The sequence below is a fragment of the Stegostoma tigrinum genome, chromosome 15 (assembly GCF_030684315.1).
Source record: "Stegostoma tigrinum isolate sSteTig4 chromosome 15, sSteTig4.hap1, whole genome shotgun sequence".
NCBI lineage: Eukaryota > Metazoa > Chordata > Chondrichthyes > Orectolobiformes > Stegostomatidae > Stegostoma > Stegostoma tigrinum.
Window position 1 is genome coordinate 26,727,929 of NC_081368.1, and position 26,815 is coordinate 26,754,743.

The 26,815-nt window shown below is 41.8% G+C and overlaps 2 protein-coding genes across 3 annotated transcripts in view; one reads left to right on the forward strand and one right to left on the reverse strand.

Annotated features, from left to right (window-relative positions):
- LOC125458917 (ubiquitin carboxyl-terminal hydrolase 12-B) overlaps positions 1-1,138 on the reverse strand; it is a 54,609-nt gene extending 53,471 nt beyond the window's left edge. The window contains exon 1 of the mRNA XM_048544754.2: positions 939-1,138. Within this exon, the coding sequence (XP_048400711.1) occupies positions 939-986 (48 nt within the window). The 5' untranslated portion in view covers positions 987-1,138. The remainder of the gene's footprint in view (positions 1-938) is intronic.
- Positions 753-26,410, forward strand: rasl11a (RAS-like, family 11, member A). 2 transcript variants are annotated; one of them, XM_048544755.2, is made up of 5 exons: positions 753-894; positions 11,353-11,423; positions 12,335-12,391; positions 12,468-12,547; positions 25,124-26,410. In XM_048544755.2, exons 1-5 carry the CDS (start codon positions 830-832, stop codon positions 25,589-25,591), a joined length of 741 nt encoding a protein of 246 aa, XP_048400712.1. In that variant the 5' UTR covers positions 753-829; the 3' UTR covers positions 25,592-26,410. The 2 variants fall into 2 exon arrangements, with proteins under 2 accessions (XP_048400712.1, XP_048400713.1); XM_048544756.1 differs by lacking the exons at positions 753-894; positions 11,353-11,423 and adding exons at positions 9,258-9,340; positions 9,608-9,734.
- The last annotated feature ends 405 nt before the right edge of the window (positions 26,411-26,815 follow it).

The following is a 26,815-nucleotide window of genomic DNA, read 5'->3' on the forward strand; positions in this document are numbered from 1 at the left end:
GAACATGTTCTAGCACTGGTAAGCCAATATTTCTTTTAACATCACTGAGAAATAGATGCTGCAACTAGAACATTACAATCCAGTGCTTTCAAAGAAGGCAATTAGTGAGACAAATCAATCATTCTTCGACAAAATCTAAAGCCAAAAATTACATTATTCCAAGGTATTGCGCAATTACATCGAAAAACGTATTTGTCAAGCATCTACCTTCAGTTAAAAGTTCCAGCTAATAATAAGATAAACGGATTTCACAAAAGTGCAATCAGTTGCATCGACTGCGAATGCGCATTTACTCAATTGCCTGGATAACAATACGCTGTAATAACCTGGCGCAAATATTGTTGAGCGCAGATATATTCTATGAATAGTTTGCAATGATGCATTTTGATCGGCCTTCCTTCCACGTGAACAACCAAGATGCCTCAATTTTACCAAGGGTGGGAATGAAACAGCATTATTCCCCTGCTACAAATGATCACGAAAAAGACTGGGAGATTCATCCTGCAGGACCAATTTAAATATAGAAACTCTAAATAAAAGGCATAGTCACAGCCACTTGATAAAAAAAAAATTGAAAAGGGGCTGGCATTTGAAGCTATGTTTGGAATGTGTCCCATACAAAAATTGAAAAGTTTTATGATGAGAATTGAGAAACGCTTGATTTGGGCGAGGTAATACACATTATTGCTACGGGTTGACTAAACCGTTATTTTCCTCCCAGATTGATCGCCCTGTCACAGATTTGTCCCTCTATTTACAATGTTTGAAACACTTCTCCTCCAGCGAGCCAACCCCCCGGGGTACAGGTTTTTCTGCGGCAAATAACGAGATGTCTCTGCAAAGTGCTACGCTGGAGATGCTGTTTAACTTTTATCCTCAGCCCGGAGGGCCAAGGTAAGAAAAACGGGAAAAGAAATGTGGCGACCCTCGGCACTCACCATCGTACAAATCGAGGCGATTTTTCTGACAGTCATCAGTAATTCCATCCGTCCGCCGCCATATTGCCCAAACCGTGGAGCCGGCAACCAAACCGGGGGGCGGGGGGGCACCGCAGCCGTGTCACACCCACAGCCGTCCGCTCACCTCCCTCCCTCAACCCATTGAAAAACCGGCTCCTACCCCCGCAGCCGTCCGCCGCGCAAACACCGCCGGCTGCACAAACGCACCACGTGCGCCCCGACAGTCGTTCCGCGGCACAGTCGTTCCGCGATCAGTGCCCTTCGCGCAAGGACCGAATTATCGGTCCATCGAGCGGGGCCGTAGCCCGCAGACCCTGCCAGAAAGGTACTTCAGCGGCAAGTCCACAACAGCTCTTCGGCCGATCATATACTCGCCGGTCAAAAACTACTACCTAACTATTCATAGTGGGAACTGCGGATGCTGGAGAATCTGAGACAGCAAGGTGCAGAGCTGGCTAAACACAGCAGGCCAAGCAGCATCAGAGGAGCAGGAAGACTGAAGAGTCCAGACCTGAAACATCAGCCTTCCTGCTCCTCTGATGCTGCTTGGCCTGCTGTGTTTAGCCAGCTCTGCACCTTGTTACCTAACTATTCTAATCTTATTTTCCACCAGTTACCTCCCACCCACAGCCTCCAACCTCATTGTTCCCAACCCCGCACGGCCCGTTTCTATCTCGTTCCCAAAATCCTCAAACCTGCCTGCCCTGGTCGACCCATCGTCTCAGCCTGCTCCTGCCCCACCGAACTCATCTCCACCTATCTGGACTCCATTTTCTCCCCTTTGGTCCAGGAACTCCCCACCTACGTCCGTGACACCACCCACGCCCTCCACCTCCTCCAGGACTTCCAATTCCCTGGCCCCCAACACCTCATCTTCACCATGGACGTCCAGTCCCTATACACCTGCATTCCGCATGCAGATGGCCTCAAGGCCCTCCGCTTCTTCCTGTCCCGCAGGCCCGACCAGTCCCCCTCCACCGACACCCTCATCCGCCTAGCCGAACTCGTCCTCACCCTCAACAACTTCTCTTTTGACTCCTCCCACTTCCTACAGACTAAGGGGGTGGCCATGGGCACCCGCATGGGCCCCAGCTATGCCTGCCTCTTTGTCGGTTACGTGGAACAGTCCCTCTTCCGCACCTACACAGGCCCCAAATCCCACCTCTTCCTCCGTTACATTGATGACTGTATCGGCGCCGCCTCTTGCTCCCCAGAGGCGCTCGAATGGTTCATCCACTTCAACACCTTCCACCCCAACCTTCAGTTCACCTGGGCCATCTCCAGCACATCCCTCACCTTCTTGGACCTCTCAGTCTCCATCTCAGGCAACCAGCTTGTAACTGATGTCCATTTCAAGCCCACCGACTCCCACAGCTACCTAGAATACACCTCCTCCCACCCACCCTCCTGCAAAAATTCCATCCTCTATTCCCAATTCCTCCGCCTCCGCCACATCTGCTCCCACGATAAGACATTCCACTCCCGCACATCCCAGATGTCCAAGTTCTTCAAGGACCGCAACTTTCCCCCCACAGTTATCGAGAACGCCCTTGACCGCGTCTCCCGCACTTCCCGCAACACATCCCTCACACCCCGCCCCCGCCACAACCGCCCAAAGAGGATCCCCCTCGTTCTCACACACCACCCCACCAATCTCCGGATACAACGCATCATCCTCCGACACTTCCGCCATCTACAATCCGACCCCACCACCCAAGACATTTTTCCATCCCCACCCCTGTCTGCTTTCTGGAGAGACCACTCTCTCCGTGACTCCCTTGTTCGCTCCACACTGCCCTCCAACCCCACCACACCCGGCACCTTCCCCTGCAACCTCAGGAAATGCTCCACTTGCCCCCACACCTCCTCCCTCACCCCTATCCCAGGCCCCAAGATGACATTCCACATTAAGCAGAGGTTCACCTGCACATCTGCCTATGTGGTATACTGCATCCACTGTACCCGGTGTGGCTTCCTCTACATTGGGGAAACCAAGCGGAGGCTTGGAGACTGCTTTGCAGAACACCTCTGCTCAGTTCGCAACAAACAACTGCACCTCCCAGTCGCAAACCATTTCCACTCCCCCTCCCATTCTTTAGATGACATGTCCGTCATGGGCCTCCTGCAGTGCCACAATGATGCCACCCGAAGGTTGCAGGAACTGCAACTCATATTCCGCCTGGGAACCCTGCAGCCTAATGGTATCAATGTGGACTTCGCCAGCTTCAAAATCTCCCCTTCCCCAACTGCATCCCTAAACCAGCCCAGTTCGTCCCCTCCCCCCACTGCACCACACAACCAGCCCAGCTCTTCCCCTCCACCCACTGCATCCCAAAACCAGTCCAACCTGTCTCTGCCTCCCTAACCTGTTCTTCCTCTCACCCATCCCTTCCTCCCACCCCAAGCTGCACCCCCATCTACCTACTAACCTCATCCCACCTCCTTGACCCGTCCGTCTTCCCTGGACTGACCTATCCCCTCCCTACCTCCCCACCTATACTCTCTGCACCTATCTTCTTTTCTCTCCATCTTCGGTCCGCCTCCCCCTCTCTCCCTATTTATTCCAGAACCCTCACCCCATCCCCCTCTCTGATGAAGGGTCTAGGCCCGAAACGTCAGCTTTTGTGCTCCTGAGATGCTGCTTGGCCTGCTGTGTTCATCCAGCCTCACATTTTATTATCTTGGATTCTCCAGCATCTGCAGTTCCTATTATCTCTCACCCCCTTGCATGTGTTGGCATTGCAGGTGTACATGCAAATAGTTTTTAAACATTGAGAGTGTCTGCCTCTACCACCCTTGCAGGCAGTGAGTTCCAAATTCCCACCATCCTCCTCACATCTCCTCTGAACCTTAAGCCCTTGCCATATGACCACTGGTCACCGATCCCTCCAATAAGAGGAAAACGTTTCCGCCTGTTTACCCCATCTATGCCCCCAATAATTTTATACATGTGAACCCTCCTGATCATTCCGATTGTACCTGACTAACACGGTCAGGGCCCTCTTCACATCGAGCATGTCCTTTTTATGTGCAAACAAAATCCGTCCTGGGACGTGAACATCATTGCCCATCCCAATCCCCACCGGATCAGAAACACGTCTTTTCTTCCCCTCCCTGCCTCGTTTAAATTACGAACTGATTTACCATTCATCGCAAATAAAAAGGAAACTTTATGACGATTTCATCAAAATTGATGATGTTTCAAAATAAAATTATATCAGTCCATAAACTGAGATTTGACAAGTTTGTGTGAGTCTCTCATCTAAACCACTATTAAATGCATTCATTGCGCTTTTCTTGAATTTATTTCAATAGTAATATCGTTAATAATGAGGGGAATTCTTCAGTAAGAAGGGAATCCATTTAATCGTTTTCATTAAAAGCAAAATACTGCAAACGATTGGAATCTGAAACAAAGATAGAACTCTGTCAGCATCTGCAGGCAGAGAAACGGAATCCTGACTGACTCAGTTCTGAATCATAGAACATAGAAAAGTACAGCACAGTACAGGCCCTTCAGCCCACGATGTTGTGCCGTGGAATAATCCTAATCAAAAATTAAAATAACCTAACCTACATTCCCCTCAATTCACTGCTGTCCATGTGCATGTCCAGCAGTCGCTTAAATGTCACTAATGACTCCGCTTCCACCACTACCACTGGTAAACTATTCCATGCGCTCACAATTCTCTGGGTGAAGAACCTCCCTCCGACGTCTCCTCTATACCTTCCTCCTTACACCTTAAAACTATCACCTTCCTCCTAACACCTTAAAACTATGACCCCTCGTGGCAGTCAATCCTGCCCTGGGGAAAAGTCATACCGGACTCAAAACTCTATTTCATCTCATTTTGTAAACGTAGAAATAAGTGGTTGTGTCATGAATTGCATAGAACTGCATGCGATCAATGTTCCATAATCTTCCCCTAACCACCATCAGTAAGTCTGTTTCAGTGCATCAATGCATTTACTGCAGCATCAGCATTGGCTCTTTTTCGATTGCTGAAATACTCAGCAGTTTAGGACTTTGTTTCACAAGAGGGGATTCACAGTTCCATGGCTCTTAACCCCCACCCTGCCTCCAAACATAATAAAGATAGGAACAAAAACAAAGTTGCTGGAAAAGTTCAGCAGGTCTGGTAGCATTTGTGGAGTAGAAAACAGAGTTAATGTTTCAGGTCTGGTGACCTTTCCTCAGAACATAGGGTTCCAAAAGATAAGGCCTCCCCTTGTCCTCATTTTCCAACCCGCCAGCCTCCGCATCAAACATGTCAACCTCAAACATTTCCACCAACTTAGACACCAAATTAGACCACACTACGCAGAACATCTACCACTCCCAACCCCTCTCTTCCTTTCGGAAGGATTATTCCCTTTGCCATTCTTAGTTTGTGCCACACTCTCCATCAATTACTCTAACTTACCGACTACCATCCCCTGTAATCATAAATGATGCAACACCTGCCCAAACGCCACCTCTCTGACCTCCATTCAGGGCCCTAAATAGTCCTTCCAAGAGAGACAGAGCTTCATCCACATCTCCTCCAACTTAGTTTGTTGCATCCGGTGCTCCTGATGTGGCCTTCTCTATGTCGGTGAGACCAAACATAGACTAGGTGACTGTTTCACCAAGCATCTCCCTCTGGCCTGTAACAGCCAACCCAATGGCCAGTCACCAGCCATTTCAACTCCCTGTCCCACTTCCCCTCCAACATGTTCTCCTTCTACCTCATCCAGTATTGCAGTGACTCAGAATGCAAATATGAAGAACAACACCTTATCTTCTGCCTGGGCACCCTATAGTCCAAAGGACTCAAAGTTCTCCAATTTGAAATAACCTTCCCACCCATCCCTTGCCTCCCCTTCCAGCCCCACCTCCTCCCTTCCATTCTACCTTCTGACCCTCCCTCCCAGACCCTGAGCAACCACATTCATCCCTCCCATTAACTAACCAGGTTGCACCTACCACCAGTGTCCATCTGTCACCACATTCCACCTCCACCCCTTCCTCCCCCATTTATCTGCAGCTCTCCCTACCCTCACACCAACTCCTGATGAAGGGTAATACCTGAAACATTGACTGCTCTGTTCCTTGAGATGCTGCCTGGCCTGCTGTGTTCTTCCAGCTTCCTGTTTGTCTACTATAGTTTATTGCACCAGCGTCACTTTTATCTTTCAGACTTTAAAAATCTTTTATATACATCTTATCTACTTGGAGTGTGAACATTGTATTAAAATTGCATGGGCCTGTGACATTTTACAGAAGTCACAGTCACAACTTTATTTTGGTCACAAAATAAATTACTTAATTGCTTGTTGAGGAAGCCAGCGGCAGGAAACCCACATTTTTACGGATTAGAAAACTGCAAAATGAGTGGTTGAAGTTCAGTGCCCAGAAATGGTCAGGACAGTCAGTGTCAACTAAACTGCTACAGATATTGCCAATTGGTGTGAAAAGAATCAAAAGGGCTTGAGGAAATCAGCAAATTAAAAGAAATCAACCATTCTAGAATGCAGGAACTATTGCCGTAGGTGGCTGTCTGAAGTATATTTTCCATGAACAATGGTGTTCACTTCTAAATTATAGAATTGCTTCACAGTTTGTCATCAATGCTGCAAAGAGAGGATGATGCTTTGTAAGTCTCGAGCGTTAACGTGAAAACTTTCCTTTGTTAAAAATTTTAATTCCCTACAACAAGCTTCACATAGAATGCCCCCATACCACTTTATGGTTATACAGTGTACGTTTTTGTATAAATTTTATTTCTAGCTCATTTGCAAGACCTGTCAATCACAGATGCTAAACAATGGATTGCCACATGCCATTAGTTTTCAACATCTATATGACATAAGTAGGTGGGGAGGTGATGGCCTGGTGGTATTATCACTGGACTGTTAATCCAGAGACCAAGGTTTGATTCCCACCACGGCAGATGGCGGAATTTGAATTCAATAAATATCTGGACCTGACAGTCTAATGACAACCTTGAATCCAATGTTGATTGTTGGGGAAAAACCCATCTAGTTTGTTAATGACCTTTAAGAAAGGAAACTGCCATCCTTATGTTGTCTACTCTACATGTAACTCCAGACTCACAGCAATGTGGTTGACGCTTAACTGCCCTCTGGGTTGGGCCCATGCCCTGAATGAATTTTAAAAAAAGATATTCTGCATCAAAGCACAAAATTTAGCATATGCAGATAACTTTCATACGGGAGTAGTACACTCATCCATGAATTAGACCCAGTGGAATGCTACTTCTGGACTTGGTGACTCTCTCCCAATTCAGACGATAAATCTCATTCAGAGCAACCGTGACTCCAGGAGTGAACTCATTGTTTTCTTTGGCAGAAGGTTTATTAACAGCAACAGCCTAAATAATTTTGCATCAACCCAGACAAAATTTTCACCTTATCTCATCTTATCAAGGGCAGTCAAAAAGTTAAAAAAAGTGAACTTAGTTTAAAAAATTACTAGAATGCCTTGGGGGAACACAACCAGAATCCTTTTTGTGCAACATTGGCCCCATTCTTATCAGCAGCTGGTTACAGCTGTCTCATGGCAGCTAGCATGCAAATACTATGTATGTGTACATAAATGCTTCCGTTGGGGTGCTGTCAGGAATGCCAAAAACCACACAAACTGAGTGACTCCCAATGCTGTCTAATTGCTTGTCTGCCACTCTCTAGAATGCCACACTGCACAACTTCCACTTTGCCATTCACAACAATTTGAAAAACCCACCATGAGAGTGTGTAAAATTACTTCAGTATTTCTGGGAAACAGCTAGTATTCGAGTAATTAGTATCAGTTAGTTACCCAGATGATGGAGCCTTGAAAAGCATACAGCAAAAAAGACCAGCATCCCTTCGTTTACACACAGTAAAGGCCCTGGCTTTAATCTCCATTGAAGATAGTGTATATAACTCAAATGAATCTCTATAGGGCATGGAGAATGTAACCACCTGATCCATGAGTGATAACCTGAAGTGCGAGACAGAGGTGATGTTGGGTAAATGTTGCTACTTGATTTTCTTGTTAAAAGTAACATTTACAAATGTTCTTTTAAAATAGTGGATAACCAGAACTCATTTTTCTTATAAGCTCTTTATCTGACAGAGTTACCATTATCTTGTACAACAGACTGGAATGCTGGGATTCAGCCCACACATTCAAAGGGAATTGATCAAATACTTGAATCAATAGGAAATTGGAGGACCAAAGTATGAAAAGAATTCAAAATATTTAGTTCAATTCTTGAATGACTGGAGAAATTGATGGGTAGAATGCTGTTCATTTTTGTTTTTCTGGAACGATAGAATCACACAGTACAGAAGGATGCTATTTCACCCATTGTGGATACATTGGTGCTTTGAATAGCTATCCAAATAAATCCCCTTTCTTATTCTTATCCCATGGCACAACAAAACAACTTGTCAATTCCAAGTGTAGATAAGGAACATGTAAATATATAGACAAGCTACTACTGAATCTGCTCCCACCACCCACTCAAGTAGTTTAGTTCAACTCAGCCTCCCTTTAAAAAAGATCCTTCCCATCAGCAGTAACGCTTTTCACTACTTGCTCTATCCAAACACTTTAGTCAGGATTTGTAATTGTCCACAGTTTTGAATTACCTCCTGTCAGGTAATTGAAGAAAATCTAAAAAGAATAAGATGAAAATCCGCTTTTGTAAAATATCCCCTTTATGAAAAATATCAGCTTAACTGAAAATACTGATGAATAACCAATGAACAATCCAGGCCCCTTTATTATTACTTGAGCTGCCATGATGTTTATTGATGGGTTGTGTACTGCCCTTAGGACAGGAAATTTTGGCAATTGCCCATTTGTAAGGAATGACTTCTTCCCCGAATTTTAACCTTGTTTTTTGCCTTTCCAGTTACTGGTAGACCTGCTTTGCATTTCCGGACTGAATTTTACCTCATTGACTATTGCCTACAGAGCACAATCAGTTTCACATCTCCCTCCACCCTTCACTGTAACTCCTTTCACACAGGTAAACCACAAAATGGGCACAACTTGGAATCGCATTTGTCGACTTTTCCAAAAAAAGACGCAATTTGTTGAATATCTCTGGGATCATATCGCCCACGCATGAAGCCATTTGGTTCAATGTATTTGTCAGTTATTTGAAAGGTATCCAATTATTCTCGCTCTCTTGTCTTTTTCCCAGAGCCCTGCACGCTTCCCTCGAAGCATTTGTCCAATTATATTTTCAAAGTAATTGTGCAATTTCACCGCCTCTTCGGCAGTGCATTCCAGTTTATGTCTCGAGAGGGTCCAGTTTGGGAACACGATTGGCAGCAGTTTATTTTGTTCCAAACTTCCATTGGTCGCTGCAGCCAGAATATTCATCGTAAGTTTCGGAGGGAAGGACGGTAGAAAAGTTTCTTTTTTAATTGAATTTGGTAAAGTACAGCACTACACAGCATCAGTTCGAAAGCGCCTCACAGCTCCTCAGGCGAAGCAGGAACGATCTGAGTCTGGGTACTAGCAGAGGGGTCTTCAAGAGTAAAGCAGGGGTGGTCGGGGCAGCTCGCAAAGTGTACGTTTTGCCAGATTCTATTTTCCCCTGTCTTCTTGCTCGTCTTAATGTGCAGTTTTATAAACGCATCTCCTCCAGAATACCATGTCAAACAATTCAAGTAACTTTCTACTGCTCCCCATACCGGAGGTCCCGATGCTCGACTACTTGCACAACCGAAACGTGAAGATCGTGGTCCTGGGAACAAGGAGAGTTGGCAAGACTGGTAGGAAAGGGAGGGAGCGGGGTTTGAAGGGTGGTCGCAATCGAAGAGATTGGTCTAAGGAAGTTAAGCCTCTGTCCGAAATTTCATGTCTGTACTTAGATCCGCGGTGTGTTGATAGAACAAGTTACTGATCCTGACCGAGAACACGAGCCAGCTGGCTGTAAAGCTGTTCTGCCCTGATACCACAACAGGAGCCGCTGACCACAAAGGCGAAAATCATCACCCTTCGTGAACTCACATAACCCATTAAGCTGCTATCACCTCAAACCCTCCGTCCAACTAAATTGCCAATGTCCCTGAATGGGGAGTTGAAACTCCCTAAAAACCCTTCCCAACAGTTGAAATGCTGAATTTCCAAGCCCTGAAGTAAATGGATATTACTGTTCTATGTTCTATGTTCTATAATAGTGGATGCATTAAAGTGTCTATTTCAGGTTCCTTTTAATTTTTCTTAGCCTTTGATAAATTTGTTAGTAGTGTCAGCGAAGGAGCCCCATGTTTTAACAGTTAATTTGATGGAAACATAAATTTGATGTTAAATGATGAGATTAAAGAGGAATTTACATTCCTGTTAAAAGTTATATCTTCACCAGGACAAAGAAACTGGACATTTAATTTGCTAAGGAAAGACTTTGAATTCCGAGTCAGTGGTAGATTTGTGATGTTCAGTGCTAACTGAACCCAACCATTATTGACCACCTTTTCAACTGCTGTAGCAGTTTGGGAAGTGTTGGTAAATAGAGATCTGTAAATTGGCTATATATTTCAGTTATGAAAAATTAGTAACAAAGTGAATGACAGTTTTATTTCCCTCTTTTTGAGATTGTTTTACATCTGTGGCAAATTTTGAAACCAGAAATGATGTTTGAAATGTGGCATATATTGCTAGGAGCTAGGATTATTAATCTCCTGGCAAGGTGAGTTGGAAGAGATATTATTTTAGACATTGGAGATTCTGCAAGAAGATCAATATTAGATCCATGTTCCGTTGTCCATGTTCCACATTGATAGTTCATGACTCTGTACTTACTGGAAGCTAGATATTGATCATAAAATGCCCGCATTTATACTCCCTCATCTGTATCCTGTCACCTTTATCCATTTTGTTTTCTCTGCTTTCCATTTCTGTTAAGCTGCCTACTTCTGGGATCCTTATATTCCCATGTCATCGCCAACAGACTTCTCCCCTAACAGTGTTGGGTCCTCTGTGCAGTTTCCTTTACTGATTTGTAACTTGTCACAAAAGTGAAAGCTTCTTTTTGAGCACCAATTTGGATTGTAGATATTTAGTTTCCAAAATAATTTAAAGGATTCATATTGTATTTAATTATTTACCAAACACATCTTTCAAAGCATATCATTTTTCTTTTCCTCCCCTATCATCCATGAAAGACAGATGAGTTTTTCTGATGCTTTCTTATTGTCCATGTTGAACATACATCATGTTGAACCTACATCATCTAAAATTTGCACATAGAATACAGTAAAAGTGACTCACCAGTAATGGGTTAAGATGCTTTTAGTTATTAGAGGGACTTACAGTTAGCACTGTGTAGTATATTTACTTCACATTTACAATCTTTGTTAGTTGCGATTATATTCAACTTTGTTATTCAAGGTGTAAATTTCAGGTCAAAGTTCTGGGACTGGATCCAGACAACACAATACTGAAGAGTGCAAATGGAGAGAGTAAGTGCATTGATGTGCATTAGGTAATATTGAAAGATGGTTACAACAGGATAACTAAGGGGTAACTAAATGGTAAGCTATAACTTCCAAGTAAGACATCAAATAAATGACATAGAAAATAGGAAGAGTCAAATTTTTGATACAAAGAGGTAATAAAATATTGTTAAGTACTTCACATGCTTCATTAAACAAAATACACATTACCCAGCCACATAAAATGATATTGGGCAGAGGAAATAAACTTCATCACTGGCGTAGGTGTGAAGGAGAAAAGTGGTGTGGACAGATAGAAAGGTTTGAGAGGGAATTCTAGAGCTTAGGGCTCAGTAGAGTGAATGCACAGCCATCAGTCATGCAGCAACTGAAACTCAGAAAGCTCAGCATGCCAGAACTGCAGAAATGCAGACATTTGAAGGGTAATGGGGCTGGAGTGAATTTCAGAAATAGGAAGACCTGAGGCTATGGGGGAATATATAAACAAGGTTAAAAATTATAAAATTAAGTTGTTGCTTAACCGTGATCTAGTGCATTTTAAGACATGGGTAGCAGAGCTTTGGAGAACCTCAAGATTATAGTTAAGTCTAGAGGCAACTCAGGCTTGAATGAAGATTTTTGCAGTAGATGATTTAAGGCAGGGTGGGTGGAGTTGTTAGTCTTATTGATGGCGTGGATATGTGGACCAGATAGATCTGAGATGTAACTTGTGAATATTGAGCAGGAAAACTTACTCTTTCATGGAGAATACAGAAAATGCTGGATAAACTAGGCAGGTCTGACAGTATTTGTAGAGGAAGAATTAATATTTTGAGTCCAATGTGTCTCTTGTTTGGACCATCCTTAAGAATTTTCTTTTACTTTGTCATAAACCGGATTGAAAAGTTCCATTTCACATTTCTCTAAATTTCTTGCAGCCTTGATTGTACGATTTCTCACAAAACGGTTCATTGGAGATTATGAACCAAACACAGGTATGTGCTACATTAGATATTTTTCTATTTATCAATCTATTCAGTAGATACTTCAGCCATTTTTTTTGAATTTCAGGAGCTCTATACTCCAGATCAATTAGCATTGATGGAGATCAAATTTCATTGCAAGTGCAAGACACTCCATGTGCTAATCAGGTAAAATCCATGTCCTTTTTTCTCCTTTTTTGTGAATTTTGCTCTCATTAAGGTGTGCGCTATTATTACTGTAATTGTAATACTTTCTGTTTAATTATGCATTAATAAATGCACCAAGATTAGATATAGAATATAACTCTCTCCAGTACACCCCAATTAAGCCACTCAGCAGTAATTTCACATAAGAAACCCATACAGTCAGCTGTTTATACCAGGGTATATCAATGGTCTTCATTATTGGGAATCCTATTTCCTGAAGAATTGAGATAGTTTGTTGACCCGTATCTGTTTGATTGAAATCATTTAAGATCTGTTGGTGTTGATATCCCCCGCAGCAAATGTATATTTCCATCATCCAGATTAGAATCAAGATTGAGAATACTCGTACCTGGTTTAATGTAAAAAAGACAGAAAGAATTGAGATGCATTGAAACGATGATGAAAGAAAAGTGTGCTATTTTTGTTATGAGCCTTAGCCTTTCAAACAGAAATGTAAATAATGCTCATTTAAAGATGACGTCTCACTTTAGAAATCATTAAAGAATATCAAACAAGCTCAAAGTATTATAATTCTATTAGATGCCATTTTTCCTCTACTTTTAAAGTAATATTTTGCAATTAACTTGCTAAAGGGTGTCATCATCTGGGTGAATTCCTTATTTTCACAGGATTCCTTTCTCTTGGTGAAAAGTTAAAAATGTGGCACGGCTCCCACTGTGACAGGTTGCTCTGTTCAGATGAGTGTAATTAGTTCAGGGTGAGACTGGTGCTTATTGGAGGCGCTGTCCATTCAAATGGTCATAGCAGCACCACTGGGAGTCAGATTATGGAGGTAGGGAACATCCAGTTAGGTTGGAAGAGGAAAAGCAGGAATCCTGTTTCCTTTTCCATACCTGTGGCCTGGAGTGTAGGACAAATACATTTCAAACTAGGCTTTTCGCCACAGTGGGAAAAATTGCAGAGCAGGATGGGGCCCTTAAGTGATCACTAATTGACCACAATGGCTTGAATTGGAGATGAGTGGGTGGGTCTGTAATACTAACCCTGCCCTCTGTAGAATTACAGTGAAGTCAGGGATAAATCATTGAGTGCTGGAAAGGGGTCTTGGCATCAATCCTACTTTTCTGCCGGCTGTCCACTTTACCTGTCAAACTACCCCAGGAAATGCAGCATCATATATCTGATTTGTATTATCATTTGTTATTCTTGAACTTTCCAGTGTCAGAAGTAGGAGGCCAATAAAATTCCCTTTGCCTAAGCAGGACAATGTGTTTGATTCAGTCTCCATCAGGCACCCCTTATTAGATCAGTTGTCACTGGAGAGCAGTTAGTGGAGATCTCCTGATTATCTTTTTACTATTGAAGTAAAAAACACTAATTATCAATCTGTGTGAAGAGGCTGTTGAATGCTGCAACTATCCAAGGGTGGTTTAGTAAATTGGTGAAAGTTTTAAGGATATAGCAGATTGGGTGCAAGATTCAATACATCCAGTCGTAGAGGCATACACCACTGAAACAGACACTTCAGTCCAACCAGTCCATGATGAACACTATCCCAAACTACACTAGCTCCATCTGGTCCATATGCCTCTAAATCTTTCCTATTCATGTATCTATCCAAATGCCTTTTAAACATTGTAATTGTACCCGCATCCACCACTTCCTCAGGAATTTCATCCGACACATGAACCACCTTCTGTGTGTAAAAAATTTTGCCTCTCATGTCTTGTTTTAAATCCTTCTCCTCCCACCTTAAAAATGTGCCCCCAGACATGAAATCCACCATCCTAGAGAAAAGACAACCATCATTAACTCTATCTACTCTCATTACTTTATAAACTTCCAACAGGTTGCCTCTGAACCTCCTAAGATCCAGTAAAAAAAGGTCCCTGTCTATCCAGACTGTGTTTATAACTCAAACCTTCCATAACTGGCAACATCTGGGTAGATCTCTTATGAACTCTCTCTAGCTTGATAATATCCTTCCTATAACTGGGTGACCAGAACTGGACACAGTATCCCAGAAGAGGCCTCACCAATGTCCTGTACAACATGACTTCCCAACTCCTCTACTCAAAGGATTGCGCAGTGAAATCAAGCGTGCCAAACTCCTTTTTAACCACCCTGTCTATATGTGATGCAAACTTCAAAGAATTTTATGCCTGCATCCCTAGATTCCCCTGTTCTATAACACTACCCAAGGTCCTACCATTAACTGCATAAGCCCTACCCTTGATTGTTGTACAAAACTGCAATACCTCATATTTAGAGATAATGGGAACTGCAGATGCTGGAGATTCCAAGATAATAAAATGTGAGGCTGGATGAACACAGCAGGCCAAGCAGCATCTCAGGAGCACAAAAGCTGACGTTTCGGGCCTAGACCCTTCATCAGAGAGGGGGATGGGGGGAGGGAACTGGAATAAATAGGGAGAGAGGGGGAGGCGGACCGAAGATGGAGAGTAAAGAAGATAGGTGGAGAAGGTGTGGGTGGGGAGGTAGGGAGGGGATAGGTCAGTCCAGGGAAGACGGACAGGTCAAGGAGGTGGGATGAGGTTAGTAGGTAGCTGGGGGTGCGGCTTGGGGTGGGAGGAAGGGATGGGTGAGAGGAAGAACCGGTTAGGGAGGCAGAGACAGGTTGGACTGGTTTTGGGATGCAGTGGGTGGGGGGGAAGAGCTGGGCTGGTTGTGTGGTGCAGTGGGGGGAGGGGATGAACTGGGCTGGTTTAGGGATGCAGTAGGGGAAGGGGAGATTTTGAAACTGGTGAAGTCCACATTGATACCATATGGCTGCAGGGGCCTCCTGCACTGCCACAATGATGCCACCCGAAGGTTGCAGGAACAGCAACTCATATTCCGCCTGGGAACCCTGCAGCCATATGGTATCAATGTGGACTTCACCAGTTTCAAAATCTCCCCTTCCCCCACTGCATCCCTAAACCAGCCCAGTTCATCCCCTCCCCCCACTGCACCACACAACCAGCCCAGCTCTTCCCCCCCACCCACTGCATCCCAAAACCAGTCCAACCTGTCTCTGCCTCCCTAACCGGTTCTTCCTCTCACCCATCCCTTCCTCCCACCCCAAGCCGCACCCCCAGCTACCTACTAACCTCATCCCACCTCCTTGACCTGTCCGTCTTCCCTGGACTGACCTATCCCCTCCCTACCTCCCCACCCACACCTTCTCCACCTATCTTCTTTACTCTCCATCTTCGGTCCGCCTCCCCCTCTCTCCCTATTTATTCCAGTTCCCTCCCCCCATCCCCCTCTCTGATGAAGGGTCTAGGCCCGAAACGTCAGCTTTTGTGCTCCTGAGATGCTGCTTGGCCTGCTGTGTTCATCCAGCCTCACATTTTAATACCTCATATTTATCCAGGTTGAACTCCATATGCCATTTTTCAGCCCATTGACCCATTTGATCAAAATCCCTTCTTCATTGTCTACTATGCAAATTTGGTTTGGTCCACAACTTGCTAACCATGCCTTTGTATTCTCATCCAAATCATTAAATTAACTGACAAACAAAGGAGGACCTAGAACCGATCCCTGTGGCACACTACTGATGACAGACCTCCAGTCCGAAAAACAACCCTCTACTATCACTCTCTCTCCCATGCCATTAAGCCAATTATGAATCCAATTGGCAAGCTCAAGCTGAATCCCATGTGACATAAATTTACTGATTAGTTTACCATGTGGCACCTTGTCAAAGACTTTCCCAAAATCCAAATTAACATTGTCTACTGCTCTGCCATCATCAACCTGTTTGGTAACTTCTTCAAAAAAGTCAATCAAGAGACATGATTTTCTCTGCACAAAACCAATGCTAACTATCCTTGATTAATTTCTGCCTTTCTAAATGTCCATAAATCCTATCTTTTATAATCACCTCCAACAATTTACCCACAACCATAGTGAAACTCGCAAGTCTGTAGTTCCCTGGTATCTCCTTACAATCTTCTTACTCTTTCTAACAAAGTTCCTGAAAAATATGACTAACACTTACTCTTAAGAATAAATAAATCTGAGTTCAGTTTTCACTGTCATTTGAAGCTAAAAGTTAAATTACAGCTTGTAACATCAACTATTTAGTCTTGTATGGGGCTCTTTCTATTATTAGTCAGTTTTCTGGAAGCGATGATGACATTACAGCTAAGATAACAAAGTGTGTAGCTGGATGAACACAGCAGGCCAAGTAGCATCTCAGGAGAGGTCTGATGAAGGGTCTAGGCCCAAAACATCAGCTTTTGTGCTCCTGAGATGCTGCTTGGCCTGCTGTGTTCATCCAGCTACACACTTTGTTATCTTGGATTCTCCAGCATCTGCAGTTCCCATTATCTCATGACATTACAGCTGCTGACTGTGAAAATGCACCCTATCTTTAATGTATGGTAATTGCTGCAAGTATACTGATGATTCATGATGATTTTACTGCAGCTTTTATTGAGTATGTTTACAAGAACTGCTGCATTCAGTGGTTTAAGGATTTGATAAATTGTTGAGTAATTCTAAATTGTTAACCAGAATAAGCAAAACGGAATCAAAACATGTGAGCAAAATGCTGCGATATAAACATAAATATTACGATTATTAATTGTAATGTGATGTAAATTTACAATGTGATAATAAGAGACTGGCATACCACATGGTTGATTTTATCCCATTTTCTTAATGGACACTATAGCAGGACTAAATGCCTGTACAGCTTTGCCACTGAACCTTATCTCTAATTTCTTTCAGTCTCTCAACCCTCTGAGGTATCAGTGCTTCCCGACCTCTCGCCATTCGTGCATTCCCAGTTCCAATCATTCCACCGTGATGCCTAGGCCTTAAAGTTTGCAATACATTCCTTAAAATCTTACCACCTAATTGTCCTCCTCTTGAAGTCATTTCTTGAAATCTACCTCTTTGACCAAGATTTTGGTCATCAGCCCTTGAATATCCTTATTTGGCTTGGTATCACATTTTGTTTGATTGCTTCGTATGAAGCTGTATTTACAGGCACTGTACGCATGCAAGCTGTTATATAGACACATAGAAACAAAGAAGATAGGAGTAGCAAGAGGCTTATTGTTGTATTACAGCCACCACAGTCAATGGCTTCTTTACTGCATGGCGACATTAAACACTTCTATAAAATTCTAACCTGGTTCACATTTAGCAGTTTACACTTGTCATAAAAGGAAATACAATTGTCTCAAAGTCTCCAATTAATATTAATTATTTCACACTGAATCATAGAATTGTTACAGTGTACAAGAAGGCCATTTGGCTCATTGTATCTGCACTGGCTCTCTGAGCAACTAACATAGTGCAATTCCCTTGCTTATTTCCTGTAACAATGCACATTGTTTCTAATTAAATTATCATTCAATGCCTTTTTGAATGCCTAAATTTAACCTGCCCCACCCCATTCCAGACAATACATTCCAGATCTAAAGATCTTTCTGTTAAAACTGCCCTCTGGTTCTTGCTCCTTTAATGAGTCAAACAGTTTCTCCCTACCTACTGTATCCATACTCCTCCCTACCTATTCTGTCCATACCCCTCATGATTTGGAAAATTTCAATCAAGTCTCCCTCAGCCATTTCCTCTGCAGGGCAAACAGGCCCAAGCCTCTCCAATTTATCATAAAGAGAAGTTTCTTATCCCTCTTGTAATTTTTTGCAATTGCTCCAATGCATTCATAATCCTTCCTACCCAGAACTGGACACAATCTTCTAGCTGAGGTCTAACCAGTGTCATTTATAAGTTCAGAGATAATGGGAATTGCAGATGCTGGAGAATCCAAGATAACAAAGTGTGAAGCTGGATGAACACAGCAGGCCAAGCAGCATCTCAGGAGTGCAAAAGCTGATGTTTCGGGCCTAGACCCTTCATCAGAGAGCTCTGATGAAGAGTCTAGGCCCGAAACATCAGCTTTTGCACTCCTGAGATGCTGCTTGGCCTGCTGTGTTCATCCAGCTTCACACTTTGTAATCATATATAAGTTCATCCCTGCTCATACATGCTACATCACTCGTAATGAAACTAGAGTACTGTACAGTTTATTAATGGCTCACTCGACTGATCCTGCCAACTTTAATAACTTATGCACATATGTCTCAGATTTCTCTGCTCCTGCACACCTTTAGAATACTATCATCTATTTTGTACTGTGTCTCCCTGCTCTCTACACCAAAGTGTGCCATCTCACACCCACCATCTGTCTAACCACTCAACTAACTTGACAATGTCTTTCAGAGTCAAGACTGTTCTCCTCACTACTATCACAATGTCATATTAATATAACCAGTGACAATGTGTTTCTAAGGACTTAATTAAATCACTTCTGACTTACTGATGGACTGCTTGCAAGTAAAGCCTTGAGCAATGAAATATTATTCTCAGAATTATAAAATCCCTCCAGCCCCGACAGGCAGGAATAGATTATATTGGCAGCAAGGCTTTGCATCAAAACATGGATGTGTACCATGTCCAGCAACTATGGTTTTCATTCTTAAAATCCTGGCTGATCAGTTCCAGTGAGATATTAAATACTTATATGTTAATTCTGAAATTATTTATGACTTGAATCTCAATAGGTTCTGTTTCTTCACAGCATCATTGTGGAATCACAGAATTATTTGACGTGTCATATCTGTGTCAGTTCTCTGAAAGAACAAATTCATCTAGTCCCAATCCACCATCTACTCACTATAGCTCTGCAGTATTTTTCTTTTATGATACTTATCCAATTCTCTTTTAATTGAATCTGTCTTGATTACGCTCTCAGGTAATGCATTCCAGCTCCTAACCACTCACTGCTTTAACTGCCACTATCAGGTTATTTTTCACCATAAATCAATAAGATCTGTTGCTTGAAATTTTCACTGATGGGAACAATTTCTCCCAAATTAATCTAAATGGATGCCTTGTGATTTTGAAACTTTTGCTAAATCTTTTCTTAATTTTCTTTTCTCCAATGAGAATAAGTGCAGATTCTCCAATTATCCAAGTATTGAAATTCCTCATCTCTGAGAATGACTTCTTTATTCATTCTAATTGTGGGTTCATTATAGTGACTTGTAGAGAAATTTGAAGTGAAATTTAAGGTCTTAACATGTTTCTAGAACTGTTTAAGCAATGCACCAAAAGTCATTGCCAGCCTCATCTGTTGATGCTGAAACATGATGGATGGCCAATGGAATTTGTTATCAAAACACCGCTGGCAAAGCAATAAAGTCACCATGGTCCCATTTCTCTAATGAGAGAGATAACTGGTTATGAATTTAACCTGGGGTTTAATGTGCTTCAGACAAGGCATGAGGTTGAGAAAGCAGGACCTTTGCGGTAATATCAGCCAGCACAGGAATTGAACCCACACTGTTGGTGTCCCTCTGTATTGCAAACCAGATATCCAGCCTAATGAGCAAACCTATTCTATCATTAGAAAGAGAGAAGTAGTGGTTTTAACATGAGACTCAGGTGAGGGGAGATGTTGAGATGGAGTGTCCTTTATAGTAACGTCAACTGTTGTGGGACTTGAACTCATTCTATTAGCATCACTCTTCATTACAAGCCAGCCATCCAAGTTAACCAACTCTGGCACCTATGGACCACATATTAGAAAGAGTTGGCATTTTCAAGAGGCAGGGGAAAAATGGCCAAAAGGCCACCATCACTTCTTAGTTTGCTCTAGCAATCCACATTCAATTTCATGTTGGCTTTAATTTTTAGTTATTGATTCCATTCATATTTGTACTTCTTATTCAAATTGGTATACTGTCTTATGATGGTATACTCATAGCCAGTTGTTTAAACACCAGAGTGCAAATGTACCAGCTGAGTAATCATCGTAAACCTATTGTAGTTAACTTGATTATGTAAAAATAAAATAATATTAGGTTCAATCTGAAATTAATAAATTTTCTGTGAATCCATTTTGTTTTCTCTCATCAGCTGATTGTGCTGTCAGCATTAAGGTTACTTATTGACAAGAGTTTTGGTTATATCCTTGTTGCAAACCCTTCAAAATCTATTAATTCTAGAATTCAGGAGGTAATAGATTAAAATGCCTGCAATAGCTGCCACTCTTCGTTTAGCCTCACCACTGATCATTGGACAGGCCTTAGGCACAGTATAGATTCAGGAAATTGGAGGCAGATACCACAAGGTGACAGAAGTAGCAACAAGGGCAAATCTCACAGATCACCATAGCATATGTTGACAGTCATGAAGAAGATGATCAGTTGATGCTGAAACACTGAATCTCAATGACCCCAAATATCAATCCCAAGATTTAAAAAAAGTTTAAAATCTTAACAAGCTTGAAGATCTGCAGGATAGTAGCACGTGAATTTCTCTTTGTGAATCTTGAGTGCATGGCACATTCTCCTTTTGTTTACATAGTATCTGATTTTATAACAGATGGTTGATGATGTGGTGTGTTGTGACAGCCTGCTAGTGTATAGCAACATTTAACAACATATTGTGGTAGTCCAATCAGAGCATTGGTATCAGAACCAATTTGAATCCCAATATGGTCCATTCAGCATTTGATTTTTCTAATTTGGATAAAACGAATGTAATCTTGTAGTTTGGGAGAAATGCTGAAGAGGAATGTAGAAGCAGGTACATGTTGTGTAATGAACAGCCAATACAACTGGCATTTAATAAAACTGAATTTTTGGCAAATGAAAACAACTTCTCTCAAAGACGCACTCATTTTGCTCAGTCCTCTCTGTAAGCATTCATCATCTTCATTAAAAGACCTGGAAAATCATTTGGGCTATTTTTCAGATGCTGAATGGGCACAGAAATTCTTTGAAGGTGGAAGCCAGAGGCTTATGAAAAGTACATTCACATTGCCTTATCTAAATAATTGAAGCAAGCTGCTGACAGCTGGCACAGCTTCATAGCAAGTTTACCCAGCAGAACTAGAAGATTTCAGACCCAGTACGTTGCCAACAGTGGCTCTGAAGTAAGTCCCAGAACTGAGGTCAATAATAGGACAGCAAGAAGGGAGCCAATGATGTCACCAGCATTCTAAAAGAAAAGCTTAAGCTTTTTTTAAATGGAAGTTACTTCCCAGTCTGAATTCAATTCTGAAAAAGCCAGTGCACCTCATGACAGGCACATTCAGGGAGTTCTGAAGAAGGGTCACTGGACGCAAAATGTTAACCCTGCTTTCTCTCCACAGATGCTGCCAGACTGCTGAGTTTTTCCAGCAATTTCTGTTTGTGTTCTTGATTTCCAATATCCACAGTTCTTTTAAGCACTGCCACTGAGATATATCCTAGGCCAGTTTCAGGCTGGAAGTTTGTCAGGCGTTCATGGGCTCAGAGTAATCTTACTGAAACTGAACCTTTATTGCTAACAATTTATATACATATCAGGGTCAAGTTTCTAACCCAAAAGAGTTTGCTAAAGTTTGTTTTTGCTTGGGATGTAAGAAGGCTGATACTACTTTTTTGACTGAGCGTGAATTGGATTTTGCAAGAAGTGGCAAAGAAATAACACTCACTATGGGATGGGCTTGGATGGGATGCTCCAAAGGGCGGTGTGGACTTTTTGGGCCAAAGGACCTGTTTCCACACTGTAGGGCATCTAATCTAATCTAATCTAATGGTTTTTCACCAATGTTTGAGCTGAGACTTGCTGTCATCTGGTGCAGTGATGTGGAGGTGCTGGTGTTAGACTGTGATGGATAAAGTCAAAAATCACATGACATCAGGTTGTAACCTGACAGGTTTATTTGAAATCACAAGCTTTGAAGCACAGCCCCATTGTTAGGCACAGTTAGAGGAGAACACACAGACACAGAGATTATAGGCTGAGAGAGATGAAGGGCAGAGAGATCAAAGGACCTCATAAGAGTCGGATATGATGCTTAACTCATCGATCGCCAGTTCCACAGTGAAAAACTGCAATGACCTCAGAAGACAGACACAGGATATGACTGATAGAGTACCTTTTGTCATCCAGTACTTCCCAGGAGTGGAGAACCTATGCCACGTTCTTTGCAGCTTTCAACATTCCATCAATGATGATGAGCACCTTGCCAATAACTTTGTTATGCCTACATTTCTCACCTTCAAACAACCACCAAACCTTAAACAGACCATTGTTCACAGTGAACTACCCAGCCTTCAGGACAACATCAACCACAACACCACACAGCCTTGTCATGGCAACTGCTGCAAGACATGTCAGATTATCGACATGGATACTACCGTCACCTGTGGCAACACCACCCACCACATACACAGCAATTTTGGGGTAAGTGCCCTCCAAGGCAGACTTTGAGATACACAACAATGTAGAATCTTTGAGGAGAGATTGATAGCCTAGCTTTGTACCCATGAAGATGGCCTCAACTGTGATCTTGTGTTCAAGTTGCACTGTAGGTGACCTCACCAAACTGTTCTGTATCTGTAAAAGCCTTCTTGCTGTCCTGTTTTGACAGCATCACCGAGACAGATTATGATCTCTCTACCTTAACTAGTTTGTATAGTTTTGGGTTACTTATTACGTGCAGTTTCGCATGAGCAGTTTCACGCGTGCTCTCAAGCACATGCGGTCTGATGATGTGCGCACTCACTTGCACACGCTGTCTCGATTGCACACACACACGCTCTCTCACTCATGCACATGCTCTCTCTTGCGCACATGCACGTACACCGCGCTCTCTCATGCAAATACACGCACACATGCTCTCTCACACGTGTGCGCGCGCACACACACGCAGTCTCTCTCGTGCACATGAATGCTCACACACTCTCTCTCGTGCACATGCATATGCATACACTCTCTCTTGCACACATGTACAAACATTCACAAGCTCTCTCTCACCTCTCACTCAAATGCGCACTTTCTCTATGTATGAATGATTAAAGGTTCAATAGGAGGCAGTCAGCCAGCCATTTTAGGTTTGTTCACTCCTGTCACACCAATTGTATGATCCTTTGATCTCTCTGGTCTTCGTTTCTTTGCCTATAAACTCTGTGCTTGTGTGCTGTCCTCTCACTACACCTGATGAAGGGGCTGCACTCCAAAAGCTTGTGATTTCAAATAAACCTGTTGGACTGTAATCTGGTGCCGTGTGGTCTTTAACTTTATCTGATGCAATATCCTTCACAGAGCATATGTGACATGTGTGAACAGGGCAAGAAACAGTGCAGATGTTTAATTTAACAGATTGAAAAATTCTCACTGAGCCACTAAGTCTCTAAATGTGAAAGTGTAAATTAGGAAATATAAATTAGGTTTAAACAATTGTAGGAAGAAAGAACAAACGAATATTGGATGATGAGAGTACAAGATAAGAGACAGGCAAAAAAGGCGTTTTTAAAAAAATTCCGGTGCTGATTATATTCTGAATGAATGAGAGTCCACACTTGTAAAATAAAATTCTGAGGCCCAGAGGTCATGTTTTACATCAGCTTCAACTTTTTCTTCTGTGTGTAACAGGTAAAGAGCAGCTAAGTCTTGCATCAGCATTGATTTCACATACTGAGTTTGTCAGTGAGGTACTGCTATAATGCAGTATGTGGAGGAACAAGAGAAACTCAGACCTCCAAGTTGGTGCTTCAGAAGTTGGTGGCTGATTTATTTAATAATAATGATTATCGCTGTTAATCTTGTTGTAGAAGGCAATTAACACCTGAACAGATTATCATAAAATGACCTCAACCCCTCAGGATGTATTGAACTGTTTCTGTGATGAACTGACTGGTATTCCAGTTGTTATCCCAGTGCTAAATTCCATGTTGATAACAGTATTGTGTATTTACTGTGTGTTCAGCCTGATGTCTCACAAGAGATAATAGTATAGCTCAGATATAACATAACTAACATAACTGGCTATTAAGAACCAGATAATAAAAGCATTTTGTTGACAAGATTGAAACTCCCTCCTGCTGAAGCATTTGTGGGGGCATCTTTTCCCACTTGGTATCAGAAACTTACATTAATACCAATAAGAAGAATAGTTGGCTGGGCGTCTACCCAAGGCATCATAGATGGTTCTGACGCACATGAACATAACTGATACCATGTCAATGGCAGTGTAGACTTTGTAATATAAACCAAGCCTGAATACAATGACAGACACAAAATTCAGCCCAAAATGTTTAAGCAACATCAAAATGTTTAAGCAACATCTGAAGGGAGGTGTAGTCACCATCTATGTGGGCTGAAATTTCATTGGCATGATACAGGAGAGCTGGTTTGCTTGAAAACATGTTAGGCCAGGCCGGTGTTTTCAGGAAAAGAAAGACTTGATTTTTATAAAGAAATATAAAATAACGTTACAAAGAAATGATAAGAACTCAATTTCATTATACATTGTTGTTCTAATTAACTGTTCTGTAATCAGATATAGTACAAAACTTGATAAGAGGCACAAATAAACTCAGTATCCAAAGGGTTACATTTGGATAAAACAAAACACTTTTGAAACTTTTACTGAATGCAGAAGTAAGTGAAAAGATATGTTATGCAGATTTGATTTGACATAGGAATTAAAACATGAAGTTTGTTAATCAAGAATAATAGAAGCAATGTTTAAATGTTATCTTTGTTTTCATGTAACAGGCAGATGGAGATGATTCTTGCAGTCCAGATGTTATATCCCGTTCACTTCACTGGGCAGATGGTTTTGTTTTCGTCTTTTCACTTACGGACACAGAAAGCTGGAAGGCTCTCCGTCCACTCCATCAGCAAATCAGGAAGATTTATCCCAATACCAGACTTCCATTCGTGCTAATAGGAAACAAGGCTGATTTACCACATGCACGGCAAGTGGAAACCAATGAGGGCATTCAATTGGTGAATGAAATCGGAGGGACTTATTTTGAAGTTTCTGCCAGAGAAAATTACAATGAGGTCTATGATGCTTTCCACCAAGTTTGCCAAGAAGTTTGCAAAGTGATTGGAAACAATAACGGAGAGAAGAGAAGAGGTCTGCTTTTAGGCAGGCCAAAATCACCGAATATGCAGGATCTTGGAAGACGGTTAAAACAGGCTCTTTCTTCTAAAGTGAAATCCACTGCTTCTGTATAAGACTAGTTTTGATGAGGTTCCAAGTTCTAAGATTTTTTTACCTTGCGGATAAATAAGAACAATTCAAATGACCCCAATGAGGTAAATCCTCACATTTTAAAGATTAACTCATGAACAGAAATTAGTTTGACATGTTCCATCTCTATGTCCACCTTTTTTAATTATACAATTTTACCTTTAATTGCTGTTAGGTAAATAAATTTTGCACCCAGAATAGGAGCAATATTGTTTACGTCTGTTGTGATATTTATGCTACAATTTGCACTCTATACAAACTTCTGTGTCACTAATCTACTGATTATGTGAAGTTAAGATCATTCACAGCCTGAAACAATTTAAAATTGTGCAAAATTATACATTTTCATTAAAACTATACATGGGATTGACTGAGGCAGAGGAGAGCTCCCTTGAATGCTTAGACAGAAAATACATTGCAAAATATGAACTGAACCATAAGGACTAGAAAGATGTCTTGTTCTACTCTCAAATTGCAATCAAATGTATAATGGGCTAAAGAGCCTCTCTCAGTGCTGCAAATTTCTGATTCTTTTTGTAACTGTTTAGCTGATCTCAGGTGAAGCCATGATAAGGTTTCTTCAAGTGTCCTCAGTAGCTCAGTACAAGAACAAGGAAATAACAGTGATATTCGCCACACCTGATCCTGTTTGAAATAAATGGGTGTATATCCTGGCCCTGACAGGATTGTTCTCGGTATCAGAGAAATTGCCCAAGGGAAACGGTTTATTCATGTTTCAATTGTGATCAGCTAATGTTATCAAAACAAAAACTATTTGTAAAAAATAAAGTTTAAACACTCAATGCCATGTTCTAACGATTTGTGTCAAAATGCAGAAACACAAAGGTACATTTTAAAAACAATAATTAGAGAAAAAAAGACCAAAATAACTGTGTTTTTAAATATAAATAATTGCCTTCATTTTGTATCCAGTATCAAATGTCTTCCAGAATTACAAAATCCAAAATGTTTTCTAGTTTTAACTGTTCCTCCTAGCATTGTATTCAAAGTGAAAATAATAGCTTGCCTATTATTGAACCATGAGGTTTAACTCTGCATTGTTGTTTAAAGTGCAGAAAAATATTGCTATCTCCTTCAGAAGCTTTGCTATCTTATTTGAATTAGTCCTGAGTGAAACATTTTATTTGATTTGGTAACACTCGTTTTAATATGTATGAAGCTAGGCATAATATGCATTTAGCGATTTA